Source organism: Ctenopharyngodon idella, chromosome 11, assembly GCF_019924925.1.
Source record: "Ctenopharyngodon idella isolate HZGC_01 chromosome 11, HZGC01, whole genome shotgun sequence".
Classification (NCBI taxonomy): domain Eukaryota; kingdom Metazoa; phylum Chordata; class Actinopteri; order Cypriniformes; family Xenocyprididae; genus Ctenopharyngodon; species Ctenopharyngodon idella.
The window spans coordinates 26,474,226-26,490,576 of NC_067230.1; the positions used below are offsets into that span (position 1 = coordinate 26,474,226).

Sequence of the window (16,351 nt, forward strand, 5' to 3'; positions counted from 1 at the left end):
GGTGTGTGAGTAGACATGTGATCACGTGTGTAGTTTTCCATCTCTATCCTGTTCTTTCACGCATGATTCATTGAGACAACAGACCTTATAGTTAAAAACAATCAAGAGATGCAAGAGATCATGAGATGAGAGCGAGTTTCAGTACCAGGGAGATGTGTGCGTGCAAAACTACATCTTTCCCGTGACTTATATCCATAGCTGTATGAATCAGAAACACTAGTCTGTCTTCTGTTTAGGCTCATTTAGAGTTGTTTATGACTTAATTAAAATATGCTTCAGGCCTGAAGACAACATAACAATCAACCACTGTCTTGATTCTGATCATATTTCACTCTTCATAACTTTTTTTGGCAATAGAACAAGAGCAAAGTATAAGAGATATGAAGTGTGTTTGGTCTGAACGCATCATAAACAGGAATCTCACATTACTGTGAAGCTTGTGACTAGCGAATCTGTCACTCAAACTCAATGTCTGATTAACCCCAACCTGCCAACAAAAATTTACAGTATTCCACCTCTGCATGCACCAATCATTCATATGCATTTGTATTTATAAATGACATTGTAGTCATCTAATAGGGTAAATTTCATTAAAAAAAAAAGTTTACAGGTCACACTTCCTCCAAAAAATAAAAAAGAAACCTATTTTTTGCATTGTTCAATTATTTTCAGAAATTCTCTGCTATACTGTACTGTAAGGTTTTTTGTAAGTCTAATTATTTTCAATAACGAATATAGAAAATATAGAAATATTTACCTTTACAGTTAAACATACAGAAATGTTTAATTGTAAACATATTTTTACTTAAATCACTCAAATGCAAAACCAATATAATATAATATATAAAAAAAATACATAATTATTTAGTAATAAGAGCAGTATTTTTGCATTATGGTGATAATCTGGAGGTAAAATATGCTTAAATGTAATAAAATATCATAGTCAATAGACTTAAAACTATCATTTTCTTTAAGCAACTAATAATTTCTATTTGTAAACCTTATCAAATATGGTTAAAAATGTAGATTTAAGGGGTTAGTTCACCCAAAAATGAACATTCTGTCATCATTTCCTCTCCCTCAAGTTGTTCCAAACCTGTATGAGTTTCTTTCTTCTGTTGGACACAAAATAAGATATTTTGAAGAGTGTCGGTAACCAGACAGTTTCTGGTCCCCATTAACTTCCATAGTACTTTTTTCCATACTATGGAAGTCAATGGGGTCCATCAACTGTTTGTTTACCCATATTCTACAAAATATCATCTTTCGAGTTCTACAGAACAAAGAAACTCATACAGTTTTAGAACAACTTGAGGGAGAGGAAATAATGACAGAATTTTCATTTTTGGGTGAACTATCCCTTTAAAGCTGTTGAAGGTTATTTTGTATAGTATCATTATATCAGTTAATGACATTTATAGTTTTGAACTGTAACATTTAAACCTGCACAAGGCTATACCTTGACTTTATTGGTACAATCCAATTGTGGTTCAATGTGTACCTGGGTACGAGGGAGTCTCCTCCTCTGAGGGTGGTTGGATCCAGCTCAAATATGGAGGAGATGTCATTGCCATCGGGGACGGACACAAGGGTGTACATGACCTTCTCATTAGGCGTGCGCAGACGTGCTCGCAGAGCGTCATGTTCTGAGTCCAGCTAGTGGAGAGAGAAGACCATGTAACCATGGAGACACATCACCTTGGTCAGTTTATTGATTATGTGACTGAGATAAAACCGCTCTTTAGTGAAGCCATTAGCTGACGATTCATTCGTGACATGTTTACAACTCTGCATGTGACCTGAAATTCCTCAAAGCGCTCATTTGCACATACAGGAACAAGAACATGAAGAGGAATCTCTTGATCAGTGTTGATATGTGGCTTCCAGCAAAACAAGTATTTAGTAGTCAATAATGAAGGTAAATGTTGTTGCTTCTTAGTTACTTTCAATGAAACTCAAGGGAAACTTTCATTTAGATTTTATGAACTTGACCTAAGGGTCTGTTATCAGCAAACGTAATGATTAACTTGAGATTTGCGTGCAGAGCTTAATAAATACATGCACACAAGCAACAGGAGGGACTGCTGATATTTACAAGACATGGTGTTATACTGCCACCTACAGGCGATGTGTTAACACTGTTCACACTGGTTTACCCGTAGCTATAGCGCCATCATGTGGTTGGTTAAATTATTGAACACCAAATATAAAAAAAATAAATGATCTTTTCCAGGGTTTCTGCAGGTTTTATGATGAACATATTTAAGGGAAGACAATATGTCAATGTGTTCTCTAAATGTAAATGTCTGGGGAGAAACAAAATGAGTTAAATTAGCAGCACTTCAGAGTTTGAAAATACAACTTCCAACACATATCCATTACTTTTTAATTCATTTTACAAAAAAGTAGCTGGAATCACTCTGCTCTCAACCACTATAATATGGAAATAACTTTTACTGTATCTTCTGACCACACTCAAAAAAAGTGATGTTCTTCCTCAGTATTTTTGTCTTGTTTTCCAGTGCTATTTTGTAAAGATTCTTAAATCAAGATGCATTTACTGGAGATACAAAATGAAGTCTCAAAATGAAGTGAGTTTATGTTTAAAACGAGAACAAATATCAGCCAATGGGCAAAGAATTAAGAAAAATCCACTCAATTTAAGTTTAAGTTAAGTTTTCATAACTCACTGGTAGATATGTTCTTTTTTCAAGCATAAACTTTAGATTGGAAATTAAATAATACTTTTAGAATTAAGAATTTTTAAGATCTTTTAAAAGGCCTTTTTAAGACCCGCAAAAACCCTGTTATCCTATACATTATTATTGAATAACTTTCTTTGAGTCAATTCGTTTTGTGAGTGAAATGAAAACATGAACATTTCCTAAAGAAATATTCTGGATTCAAGTTATATTCAACAGCATTATTTTGTGGCATAACATCATTTTTCACAAAAAAAAAAAAAAAAAAAAATTACCTATCTCTGATTTTTTTATTATTAAAATCTGTAATTCATTTCAAGGGTTTAAAACAGAAATGCAAAGCTTTTTTTTTTTTTTTTTTAAGCATTTACATTATTTTTGTCCTCTAAAATATGAATTATTTGAGATAAAAGGCTGTCAAAGTTGTAATTTTTGTGGTGGGATGACCGTTGCAATTATTCATCATTATTTCATTATTCATCATTCATCATCAACTCCTTCCTGTTTCCATTCAAAAGTTTTACTGATGGTTTTATATTATCATGATAGTTTTAATATTTGATATAATTTTGCACAGACAAGATTGGTAGGGATTTTACATTTACATTTCAAATTACTCTAGAAAGTAACTATACTTTTGAAACAATGTGTATTTTAACATTTAGTGTGTTTCTCCCTTTGCTTTCATTGTAAGCAGTGTTATTGCTAACTTTAAAAAAAAATATTTTCGATAATAGAAATAAAGCTGAAAAAATTAAAATATAAATATTAGTTGATTGATAGATCTTAACTTGTAAAGAACCACATTTTAAAGATATAATCAAACAAAGCTGCACAAAGCACACAGATAATTCACAACAGCGCATACTGGATAGACTATGTGGAGCTATGCAAAGAGGATTATGGGAAACAGTACTAAAGGGACAGGGGCATCCTTGGATTTTGGCATCTGACATGAAAATGAAGGTATATAAGCTTGTCTACTTATTAACAGACATCTTTCCGGTTACAACGCATCTTAAATAAGGGATAGTACCTGGAAGTTAAAGGGTGAAAAATCCGCCACCTGAAGCAGGAAACAAAAAACAAAAAAAAAACAGCCAGTTCAGCTTCAAGCACATAGTATGTAAACATACAGTACACAAGAATGACAACTATTTAACCGAGGTAAAATCACTTACAGATGAACGTGATTCCTGTGACTCTTCCTCATAGTCAGGATTAACCTGTGAACAGATTTAAAAAAAAAAAAAAAAAAAAAAAAAAAAAAATTCACCAAAATGCACAAGGAAATCAGATCATTCTATTTGACAGGTAACTGATGAGGAAATTGATTGATTTATCAGGCACAACCTAATAAAGAGAGTGAAGGTCCTGATCTTTGAACATGTTTACTTGGTTGGCAGGATATGTTTCAGAACTTGACAAACACAAGGTTTTTCCATCCTTTAAAGCTTCAAAGTCCACACGATTTCAAAATTGTACTTACTGCACATTACTGGTTCCATTGTAAATAAATAAATTGTATACATTATATTAAAGAAAAAAATATTGATATTAAATATGAATATAAATACTGATTAATGAAAAATGTAAACTTCTTTCAGTTAGTTGCCAGAGCAAAAATTTCTAATTTTCATTTAGTTTAAGCTGAAGCACTAAAACTACTAGCTAAAAAAAAAAAAACTGAACTGAAAGTGAAACTGAAATAAAACTAAATTAAATGTAAACAGTATTAGTAATATTTTTTAAAGACTATAATAAAAATAACATTAATATATAATATATAATTAAATCTAAAATAATAATTTGCAAACTTTCATCAAAATGTATTAACTTGTTCCACCTTAAATTTCTCTTATTTTTCAACTCCTCAACTGCAAATCTGTCATATAGAGAGGTTTTTTTGTTGTGGATGTGAAAAAGTACCATATCTGACTTATTAAACTTGACTTCTTGACAGTTATAGGCTAAATATTCCAGGTTTTTGTCAAAATATCCTTAAACGTATCTGTCTACCCAAGCTATGTTCAAAGAACTGTACCCTAAATATGGTTAAACCTGCACTATGTAAGATTTAACCAACTTGGTGTCTAATCGAGCAAAAATGAGCTCAAATGAGGTTTGAGGCTGTGATGGAAACATTCAAAGGGATGTTGAAAAAATCTTACAGACTGCAGATTTTGGGCAGAGAAAATCTATAGGAAGTTAGTAAGGTTCCCTACCCAGCGAGAGATGTTAGTGCTGATCTGGGAACAGCTGAGAGAGGATCCCGAGCTAGCAGAACACACCTCACTCACCTCTGCTGCCAGGTAGTGTCCTGTGGCCAAGTGTTTAAACCTGAAAAGACTATTCCAGTAGCCAGCGCCACCACGACACGGGTCATGCTGAACCACCTGAAATATGAGATCGGGAGAAATGTCAAGCGACGGAGTGGAGGGGGAAGAGGGGAGACAGACAACACAAAAGGGCTTCTGATTCAGATAGTTTTATTTCGCTCTCATTGAGTTAGAAGCATAAAAGCTTCCCACAAATGCATAATGCAATTTAATATTATACACAACAAAATTAACAAATATTTAGGGGCCAATCACTGAAAGTGCGTAGGCACCTATTGTAATTGTTAGTGTTCTTATTATTCTTCTTCGGCTTCTTCTTCCGCTCAAGGCTCAATCTCTCTAGCGCCACCAACTGTCCAAATTTGCACTCAATGTTTATGCTAATAACTTTTGATCCATAAGGGCTAAATACAAAATGCTTTAGCATACTGAGATGAGTCTTGTTGCATGTCATCACAAGCATAACCTGAGGCTACATGCAGCGTTTTGGCACAGTGCCACCTACTGGTCAGGAGACATGAAATGGTTATTTTTGCTTAGAACTTCAGAAGAGTTTGCTCAAAAATCAAAAACTGGTCTCTTTTGATTCAGTGCAGCATAATAAGTCGAATGATATCCAACTTTTCCATATCGGCCATTTTGGGCGTCACCCATTTTGAATTTTGTCATAAATAGCTGTATTTTATGAACACATTAGCGTATAATTACGAAACTTCGTTGTTGCGAAACTTTGTGTCATCGGGACCATGCCATGAACGTACTCAAAAAGTTTCAAAACAGTGCCACCTTCTGGTCAAAATCTGCCAATTTTAATTAAACTGGTCTTGTTAGATTCCTTGAGTCATACTGAGAACAATAAAACCAATTATGCCATATTCGGTCGAACTTATCTGCCATTTTGAATTTCTACGAAAACCTACTTTTTCAAACTCCTCCTAGACCGTTAGTCCGATTTTCACTGAAATTGGCTCAGATCATCTTCAGACTATGCCAATCAAATGTTATTAAAAACTTGTTGAATGACCAAACTGTTCTCGAATAACGTATCAACGAATTTGATGGCATGGTGCCAAGCTGATTCTGAGGCTGTAACACTGCAACGGTTTGCCAAATTGACACCAAACTTTGTATGTGTCATTGGCTGAATCCCAAATGGTCTTGTGGACTTACAATGGCTGCCGCGTGCGTGTGTCCTTTAAGTCCACGAGACAGTAGGGCAGGGGTGTCCAATCCTGCTCCTGGAGGGCCACTGTCCTGCAGAGTTTAGCTCCAACCCCAATTAAACTGAACCAACTAATCAAGGTTTTTAGGCATACAGGAAACTTCCAGGCAGGTGTGTTGTGGTAAGTTGGAGCTAAACTCTGCAGGACAGTGGCCCTCCAGGACCAAGTTTGGACACCCCTGCCGTAGGGTGTCCCATTTGTCAATTTTAGGCTTTAGAAGGGTGCTCATGAGCGCCCCCTTTTGCGGCTGATATGCGCACTTCTGCTGAGCCTGCACTGGTGCGAGCTCCGCGGCAGACTTCTTCCCAACAGTCAAAGCGGTGTTACATCACGAAAGTGTGGACTCGTAAGAAGAGTGTTTAGGGTGCCATTTTGGATTCAGCCATTGTCTGCTCACACTGACCACACAACATCAATTTGGTAACAGCGCCACCTATTGGTCAAAAGTGATAAGCAATTTAATAATATTACATGTGATTGTATTTGTGATTTTTCAGCCATTTTGACTAAAATTATTAAGATAATTGCTGCTCGCAGCTATATTTTATACATGGTTTTGTAAGCTCACCGTAAATTACACAAATACATCAGCAATAACTGAATGTACAAATAAATGCACAGCCGTTCACATTTGTACTCTGCATCGAAAATATATATGAATGCACTGTTGCATCTTTATGAATCTTTGAGGCTTATTTTGCTGCATTTTTATAAGCCATTTGATCGGTTATTTCACAGGGCCATAAAGACTGTTTGCAGTCACAGTGTGGATGATTCACAATTGTGTCAAAGACTCTGGTACTGTGGAAGAGAACTTATGCAATGCAAATTTTTAAATTTCACAATCACTCAATTTTTATCCATTAATTCATCTCTCAAACACTGTATGCGATCGTACAATTTGACAAAACATGCAACTCACCTCCACTTCCCACAATGCTTTGCTGCTGGTGGCAGAGGTGGCGGACTGGCGGCCAGTGGTTCGCAAGAACACATATTGCTTCTTCCTGTGTTCATCGCAAGTTAGAAACTTCTCCTGCTCGGCATGGAACAGCCGAACCACGTCACCCTTAGCAACCACAAAGAAGAAATTAGCACCATCACATTCTAAAAACTGCCTAGATGATTCTTCAACAACAACTCCAAGAACTCAGATTATATTTCATGCGTTTACCCCTTTAAGAATGATTTCCTTGTTGTCACTCCATTTCATAAATAAAACAATCTTCCAGCTAGTGTTGCAGTTCACCGAGTTCACCTGAGAAGAACGGAGGAGAAACAGAGTCTTAAAATAAACTATGGTATTTTTTGAACGTTAGCACTTACTAAAAACAATCATTTACAATACAGAGATGTTTCGGCTGAGAGAGTGGATCTTAAATTAGCATTATCATAGCATAAAAGCCTTCACTGGGTTCAGGGTGTTCTAATTGCATGGACAGTAATTCCATTTTTATGCAGCTAAAGCTAATATAGAGCTGATTTACAGACAGCATGTTTCCATTTAAACCACTTATTGCAAAGCTGTTAAGAGCAGAAATGTACTAATAGTGTAATTTACATACATTCACACTACATGGTGTAATGCACATCAACACAAAAAGATAAAACTGAAAGAAAAAGCAGACAAACCTCGTTGCAGCCAGGATTGTCCACCAACTGATGGCTGCTGGCGTGCAGAGGCTGTCCTGCATTTACTGGATTCAAGACCACTTTATCCCCAATCACAACCTAAAAGAGAAAAATTAAACTAAAAATTTGGCCTGGTTGTTGCATGTGCAAAACTAAAGAGGGATAGTTCACCCAAAATTGAAAATTCTTTTACTCGCCCTCAAGTTGATGGGCCCCAATGACTTTCATTCTATTTTTTTCCCATACTATGGAAGTGGGGTCCATCAACTGTTTGGATACCAGCCTTCTTCAAAATGTATTTTGTCGTGTTCAGCATAAGAAAGAAACTCATACAGGTTTGGAGCAACTTGAGGGTGAGAAAATGATGACAGAATTTTTATTTTTTGGGTGAACTATTCCTTTAAGAATGACAAGGTGTCCCTCGAAAGTGACTGTCATGTCAACAACTTTTACTTCTGTGGGAAAATTTAGTAAAGTGTATATTGGAAAATAGTAAATTAACAAACAAATATATTCTAATTTTATTGGTCACACACGAGTATATACACAACGACTCTCTGTACACAGAATAAAATTAACAAAAAAACATTAGAAATAGATTTTTAAAAAATTAAGAAAAATCAGAAGTATAATAAATAAGACATAATATATAAAAAACAAGGATAAGATATAATGATTATTTCTTAATTATTTATTATGGCTTTTTTTAATTAACATTACTTATTAAATTAAGTAATAAACTTATTAATATTAAATAAATTAAATGTTTCTATTTTTTTTTTATCTTTTTTGTGTCATAACTAAATGCATGATTTTCTACCGGTCAAACCTAGTAATAACTAAGCTCAAAATAAAAGTGAAAATTTGAAATCAAAATGACAATTCTTGTTTTTCTAGAATGTTGCAGTATTTATTATAAATGATTAACCCGTGCACATCATTATTTTTTTAAACTCACGCGCCCTCGCAATTTTTAATCAAAATAACTTCCCCTCCCTCTTGGAGCGAAATCTCTTCTCTTTCCTGATGACGTGTTTACAGGTGAGAGAGCGGGGCAACCTGCCACTCACATGAGCTCCACCAATAGCAAACCACAACCATCCAATCAATTCCCCATGGACAAAATGAAGTCCCGCCTTACACTTTTTCTTATTTGATAAGCTGTTTAGGGAAGAAAAGGCTATTGCAACTTCCAACTTTAAGCTCAATTAGTTAATTTCACAAGCTCAAGAATACCATACATTTAGGTAATCCCTTATAGTGCCTCAGTTTTGCACATATTTTTATCCCACAAGACCAGGTTCAGTTCAGTTTCAAAGCATTGCCGTGGTTTTCCATGATGGAGGCTCAGTGTCAGCGGTGCTCTCTCCCACAGAGGCCATTTTTAATGACATCAGCAGGGGAATTCAATGCTGTGAGCTTTGACATCATGTAACGGTCAATGGGACCTTATGTAAAAAACACTCTTTACCCCAGAGATCACCAGCGGATGACACCCCATGGCCCCCAAGCAACAACATCTAATGCAGCAAATGGAGAACGTTTTATGTCATATTCTGTTTAGATCGCATCTTTTCCGAAGGCTTACAAGTTGTAACTACAGCTCAGGCCATTTAGAATCCCTAGTGCATAGTCCATTTGACATCACAGTTCAATTTATTTACTTCCAAATTCAGCCTCACACCAAGGAATTCCACCCGAGTCTGCTTGAAAACAAGTGTGAGGTTCTGAATTTATATCATTTGGCCCAGTTTGCAGGACAGCATTTCTCTGCTCATCTCCACTATGGTTGGAGGACAGGGCAATCACACAAAATCTGACCCCAGTTAACTATTTAAACTGTGTATGTTGCCACTCACACTGTCTCCTATGGAGCGGAGTTTGTAAAAGGGCTGTATGTAGAACCAGGAGCCCTCGTTTCCAGCTGAGTCCAGCGTCACACGCATGGCGTTCTTCTCCAGCAAAGCAGGCAGTCGTTTATTCACAGTAAGGTACTTATTGCTTTTTAAATGCAACAGCTGTGAAATGGAGAACACACAAACTTCTCATATTAATAGTGCAAACAAACAACCCCTTTAGCTATACACATGAACATAATTAAGGTCACATGCTGAAGTCATATAACACTGACTTACATTAGGATGAATTATACAGAGCAATTATGAATGCAAGCTCAATGACACTGCACAATGGATTTCTGTTCTGCCAAGTCCTTAGTGGCACAGTGAGATCCCTCTGCCTGCCGTCTGCCAGCTGGCTGACCTACCTGAATAACGTTTCCGTACTGTATCACCGTTCCCAGCAGCTTCCGGTTTTCTGATTCATTCTGTTTCTTCTCTAGATCAGCAGCATGCTGAAAACAGAGGTGAAAAAGACAACAAACATATATGAAAGTGCCATGAAGCGAGACAAGTTTATGAAACAACATTTGAATCAACAATTATTTGATATACATGTAATGAACATGAACAATATTTAATGGTAGTATTTAATATTAAAATACACTTAATTTATGTCAAATTTAATTAAAGATTTTGTAATATCTTACCCGAGTAGCATAAACACCCAGATCCACAAAACCAAAATGTGTAACGTATTGAACTCACGTGTAGTTTGTTGAGTAGTACAGTGTCTGTGGTGCTGTTTCCACCAGGTTTTGCTGCTTTCCAGAACTGTTTCTGTGCTGAGTACCTGTTCATTGGACACAACTTGAACAGACAGTCTGGAAGGAAAGACAGAAAACGCAAATAAAGCGCTTTATGAAAAGTTCACACAAGCATTTTCACTTACTGTACGAGTCCTTACACTGTGTAAATACCTGTAAATCAGAGTTTTATAACAATTTTAAGTACGTACACCCACAGTCAGGAAGGCTCAAGTACCACTTCATCAACACCAAACCAGAAATTAATTATTTAGCATTATCATTAATATTATTTTCAAAATGTAAATAAATAAACGGTTTGTTTTCTTCCCTTAAAATGAAGACATTAAATGTTGTTTCCCCCAAAACCAAACAGCTGTTGCTGCTAAATACTATTAATTTCTTTAACAAAATTTATGATGGAAAAATGTTCGTCGACAACCTTTTTTTTTCCCATGACTATGGCGAGACGATGACACCGACATCATTAAAGATAACTGTCACTATATCAACATGGAATATCGTTGACGAGAAAAGACGAAACTAAAATATAGTTAAAAAATAAACTTTACCAAAACCTCTTTGTTTTTGTTGAATAAAAAGAGGAGAGAAAATATTACAGACCATTTTTTAAAAAGCCTCTATATGAGCGGTCATGCTTGCGGTTGCCAGATGTCAAGATTTTAAATCCCCCAATCAGAGCTTTCCTGTTAAAATTATATATTTTCTGCTTGGTGTTTTACTTAATATTTTCAATCTGGCAACCACACGCATACACTGCGGAAAAAGCGCTGATTATCTGAAAAATCTGAAAACATATTATGCTTAAATGAAAGTGTCATTTAGTCAGTCTCTGTTCCTCCACAAGCCGCTTGCGATGTTTGTTGCGACTAAATCTGCAATCAAACTGTAATAAATCCAAACTTGGATCCCTCAACTATATTGTTTGCGATTGTGGTTGCTGAATAAGGTTACGCAACCCCTGTGTAACAATACAAAGTTTTTTTTTTTTCGCCATTGTTTTAATAGAAAAAAAAATTATGTAATTTGAAATTATTGGAATTACTATTGGGAATTTCACCATTTAAAATTGAGATAAATTTCAAGTATTACCAGTGTTAATAATGTAGAGAGTGTGATGATTAATATGATAAACTGCCTATAACAAAACAGGAAACTAGATGAAGTCAAATAAACCATGCATGAGTTGACATTCTCCTGATTTCTGCTTATAGGTGAAAGTGCAATAATTCTGATGAAATGTAAAAATACATTTCTCAAATGATTATAATTTTGAGCAAAATAATTGTGATTATCATTTTAACCATTATGCAGCATGATGAAAATGTGACTACATTTTCATTGACTAAAACTAGACTAAAATTCCCAGACATTTAGTTGACCAAAACTTCACTAAACAAAATCAGGACAAGGTTGACTAAATATGATAAGAACTAAAAAGTACATTTGACTAAGGCAAAGGACTAAGACTAAGTTTAAAAATAGCTGGCAAAATTAACACTACTGCTAAGTATATTCAAAATGTTTAAATAAAAAAGTAAAATGTAATCTATTATTTATTATACTGAAAATTACAATCTTTTCAAGTCCCCCTGGGAACTGCTTAACTTTCACTTGACTAACTGACCTTTCAAACATGAAACAAAAATGGCAAAATATCCATCAGTACTGATTCACCAAGGTGTATTTAGCCATTTTTAGGAAGGATAAGCAGGTAAATGAGACATTGTGGCCCATTTAATTGTACTCTTTATTATTCTATGAAATGATGAGGGTACCTGTGACTGCAGGCACAACTGACTACAACAACTCATTTAGTTTCCAAAGGAGGACACAAGAGGATTCAAGTTTGTCTTACATTCGCTAAATGACTTGGTCACATTGCCAGTTTAACTTCAAAAGGCGAGTTGAATCAAACAAACCCCAAGCATAGTGTCCAGTAAAATACAATTCATACAAGTTACAATGTAAACAGAAAGTTGCAACTGAAGTAATAAGTGAATCAGAGTTTTTATTTGATTCATTGAATAGAGCAGACCATGTTTACACAGTGGTAACAAAAGCTGTTGTAACTATGGTAATCTAGCAGCAACTATGGTTACCATGGTATATTTTTGTGAGGTACAGCATGACTATGTTTCTTGCTAACTAGTTATTGTTTCCCGCATTACTCAGTGTAGGGAAAGCTCTTCTTGTCACACATATAAACTTTGAGGATAAGATACTATCATGTTAACCAGCAGGTTACATTCCTTGAGAACCAGTTACTATGTTATCATGATGGGACAGGACTGCACTGAGAGCCAGGCTACCTGACAGCGTGAAAGAGGAAGGAAAGAGTAACAGGAAGGGAGGGAAGACACACAAGAGTACATGATTAAGTGTGACGGGTAAAAATAGCACTGCGTCCACAGAGCGCACTGAGAAATGCGGCCAACACTTACGCTAGTGCTCAGGGATTAGCGACCAGGGAGCGAGGGGTGGAAAGGGGAAAATAAGAAGAAACACTGAAGGACAGGAGGTTGAAAGTTAAGAGAGGAGGATGTGAGGAGAAATTGGGACAGAGGATGACGGTGAGAAGAGGAATGGAAGGAATGATGGAAGAGAAACATAGGTTGATGGTGCCGAGGGCAACGCGAGGTCAAACTAAGAGATGAGAGGGATTTAGCATGCTAAACCACAGAGAGTTAAGTTGTACCACACCAAAACAAACACTAGGCTATCAAACAATTATGGACACAAAGAAATGCACAATTAATAGGAACTTCAAAGTATGATGCTTCCACCACTCCATTTACCATGGTTTTACAATAGTAACACTAATTGTATAGTATTTTGTACAGAAACATTAGCATTAGGGCTAATAGCCTACCAATAAGCTGAATAATATTTTCATGTAATGGCAGATAACACATAAATGGCTGATATTAAAATTCACATTTACATTTGTTCATTTTACAGATGCTTTTATTCAAAGCGACTTACAAATGAGGAACACAGCAGCAAGCGATTCATCGTAAAGAGGCAAATGAACACAAGAGCTCATAATACTGTAAATAAAAAATGTATTCTGATATATTTAATAATATAAAAAAATAATGTATTAAAATAATATAAAAACGCTGTGCTATTTTGTCTAATTAAAAAAAAACAAAAAAACAAAAAACAACCATTTTAAATGCTGTGAGTCAATATAGGCATCACTGAATTTTGAAGATTTGTTAAAGATTACATTTACCAGTTATTTAACTTTAAAGGGTTAGTTCACACAAAAATGAAAATCCTGTCATTAATTACTCACCCTCATGTCGTTCTACACCCGTAAGACCTTCGTTCAGCTTCGGAACACAAATTAAGATATTTTTGATAAAATCCTGTGGCTCATGAGGCCTCCATTGCCAGCAAGACAATTAACACTTTCAGATGCCCAGAAAGCTACTAAAGACGTATTTAAAACAGTTCATGTGAGTACAGTGGTTCAACCTTAATGTTATGAAGCGACGAGAATACTTTTTGTGCACCAAAAAAAAAACAACAAAAAAAACGACTTTTTTCAACAATTTCTAGTTATGGCCGATTTCAAAACACTGCTTCGAAGCTTTACGAATCTTTTGTTTCGAATCAGCGGTTCGGAGCGTGTATCAAACTGCCAAAGTCACGTGATCTCAGTAAACGATGCTTCGCTCTGAACCACTGATTCGAAACAAAAGATTCTTAAAGCTTCGAAGCAGTGTTTTGAAATCGGCCATTACTAGAAATTGTTGAAAAAAGTCGTTTTTTTTTTTGTTGTTTTTTTTGGTGCACAAAAAGTATTCTCGTCGCTTCATAACATTAAGGTTGAACCACTGTACTCACATGAACTGTTTTAAATATGTCTTTAGTACTTTTCTGGGCATCTGAATGTGGCAATGGAGGCCTCGCTGAGCCATCGGATTTTATCAAAAATATCTTAATTCGAGTTCTGAAGATGAACGAAGGTCTTACGGGTGTGGAACGACATGAGGGTGAGTAGTTAATGACATAATTTTAATTTTTGGGTGAACTAACCCTTTAAGTGAGCATTAGATGACCATAATGGTAATCTACTGTAAATGTAACAAAAAAGAGGAACATGAACAATTTACTATGTTGCTATATATCCAATATCAACCAAAAACATCAGCTGATAACCGATATGGTACAGATATATCATGCATCGCTATGAAGAAAATCACTAGATAATTCTTATTTAATATGTCCAGGGTTAAGGTCTGTTTCAATAATCATTTTAATAATCATTCTAATTCTAAAAGAACAGCAAAATTCACACCACAACTATAGCTGGGTTTCCATCCAAACGTGAAGCGAATCTTTTCAAAGTTCGCAAAAAAACAAAACAAAACAAAAAAAAAACAAATGCGAATTAGGTGCGTTTCCATCAAGTTGTTGTTAAAGCAGATGGTTTTGGTAACCTAGTAATCAACAGTAAATAAAACATCATCAGCGGAAACAATCACATGGGTTTAATGTTCACAGCGTCAGAATTTCTATCTCCCTTTATTTGCATTAACTCTTTTTCGCACGAGTCAAAAACCTCCTCAAGTGAGCATAAAAACTTTTTTGCGAAATAAGGGATCTTTTTTTTTTAAATTTGGTGTTTCTATCACTCGTATCTGATGCAATACTTCAAAATGTGTATAAAAACAAAATGATGGAAAAAACATAGCTTATAACTGAGAAAAAATATCATTGCGAATTTTAAAGCATTTAATGCAGAACTGCAGCGGACGCTTTATAAATAGAATGTTATGGTGTGAAAGTGTGGACACTAATATGGTTATCTTTACAGTTTTCTTACCTCTAAAGGCCCGTTCACACCACGTGCGATGTTTCAGTTTATTTTTTAAAATGATGTGAAAACTAATGGTAATACCCATATACAGACTTTCACAAATTCACAAAAACGCAAAGCAAAATAGTGTCATGAGGTGTCAAAGCAGGACCCATAACGCTACAATACTTAAAGGGATAGTTCACCAAAAATGAAAATTCTGTCCTCAATCACCCTCAAGTTGTTCCAAACCTGTATAAATGTCTTTCTTCTGCTGAACACAAAACAAGATATTCTAAAGAATATGGGTAACCAAACAATTATATGCTTTGACACCTAATGACTATTTTGCTTTGAACTTTTTAACATCAAACGAGACGCTGATGTCTGTTCCAGTGCCAACAAAAACAACTGTTTATGTTCACTCTCACTTTTTTCCTGTAGTTTTTTTCTGTAGTAATCTGAGATACAACGCCCTGTCTGGCATCTGATGAACAATTAAGAGGATACATTTTCAAAAAACTCCTTTAGGGAAATGGTTAAAACACTTTAGCTGACCTTCAACTGAAGACACTTTTCTTTTGAAGAAAATACTGTAATCTGAAGGAGTCTAATTATAGATTTAGTCTAACCATCCGTTTTGACTGAACAACAGCTTTAAAAATCATGTGTTAGATATGAATGTGTTAGCAAAGCTCTCAGTGATCGCTATCTTGTTGCCCTGACTGTGAACATCGCTAAAATTCACAGGACAAAAACAGAATGGGTCCTTCTTGACTGAGGCTAATATGCTAGTGGGCCACTGTTCATCACAGGACCCGGAAACTACGTTTGTGGCCGTGACCCAGGATCAGAAAGGAAGGGCAAACTTTTGAATGACACTCTTAGGCTCTCTGGAAACCAGGCCTTATAAACTGCTTAAGCAGGCTATTAATACCATGAGGGATCTAAAGATTTAGTGGTAACACTAGCAGAAGTAC

At 35.5% G+C, this 16,351-nt stretch overlaps 1 protein-coding gene across 12 annotated transcripts in view; it reads right to left on the minus strand.

The window, feature by feature from the left end:
- Positions 1–16,351, minus strand: part of itpr1b (inositol 1,4,5-trisphosphate receptor, type 1b) — a 142,113-nt gene that overhangs the window by 106,991 nt on the left and 18,771 nt on the right. For 6 of the 12 annotated variants that reach the window (XM_051912915.1, XM_051912914.1, XM_051912912.1 and 3 more), the window contains exons 4-13: positions 10,503–10,618; positions 10,163–10,249; positions 9,756–9,914; positions 7,897–7,995; positions 7,439–7,522; positions 7,187–7,333; positions 4,928–5,098; positions 3,884–3,928; positions 3,739–3,768; positions 1,502–1,656 (exon numbers count right to left, since the gene is read on the minus strand). In XM_051912915.1, the coding sequence (XP_051768875.1) occupies positions 1,502–1,656; positions 3,739–3,768; positions 3,884–3,928; positions 4,928–5,098; positions 7,187–7,333; positions 7,439–7,522; positions 7,897–7,995; positions 9,756–9,914; positions 10,163–10,249; positions 10,503–10,618 (1,093 nt within the window). The remainder of the gene's footprint in view (positions 1–1,501; positions 1,657–3,738; positions 3,769–3,883; positions 3,929–4,927; positions 5,099–7,186; positions 7,334–7,438; positions 7,523–7,896; positions 7,996–9,755; positions 9,915–10,162; positions 10,250–10,502; positions 10,619–16,351) is intronic. The other 6 variants (XM_051912919.1, XM_051912918.1, XM_051912913.1 and 3 more) reach the window with 2 other exon arrangements.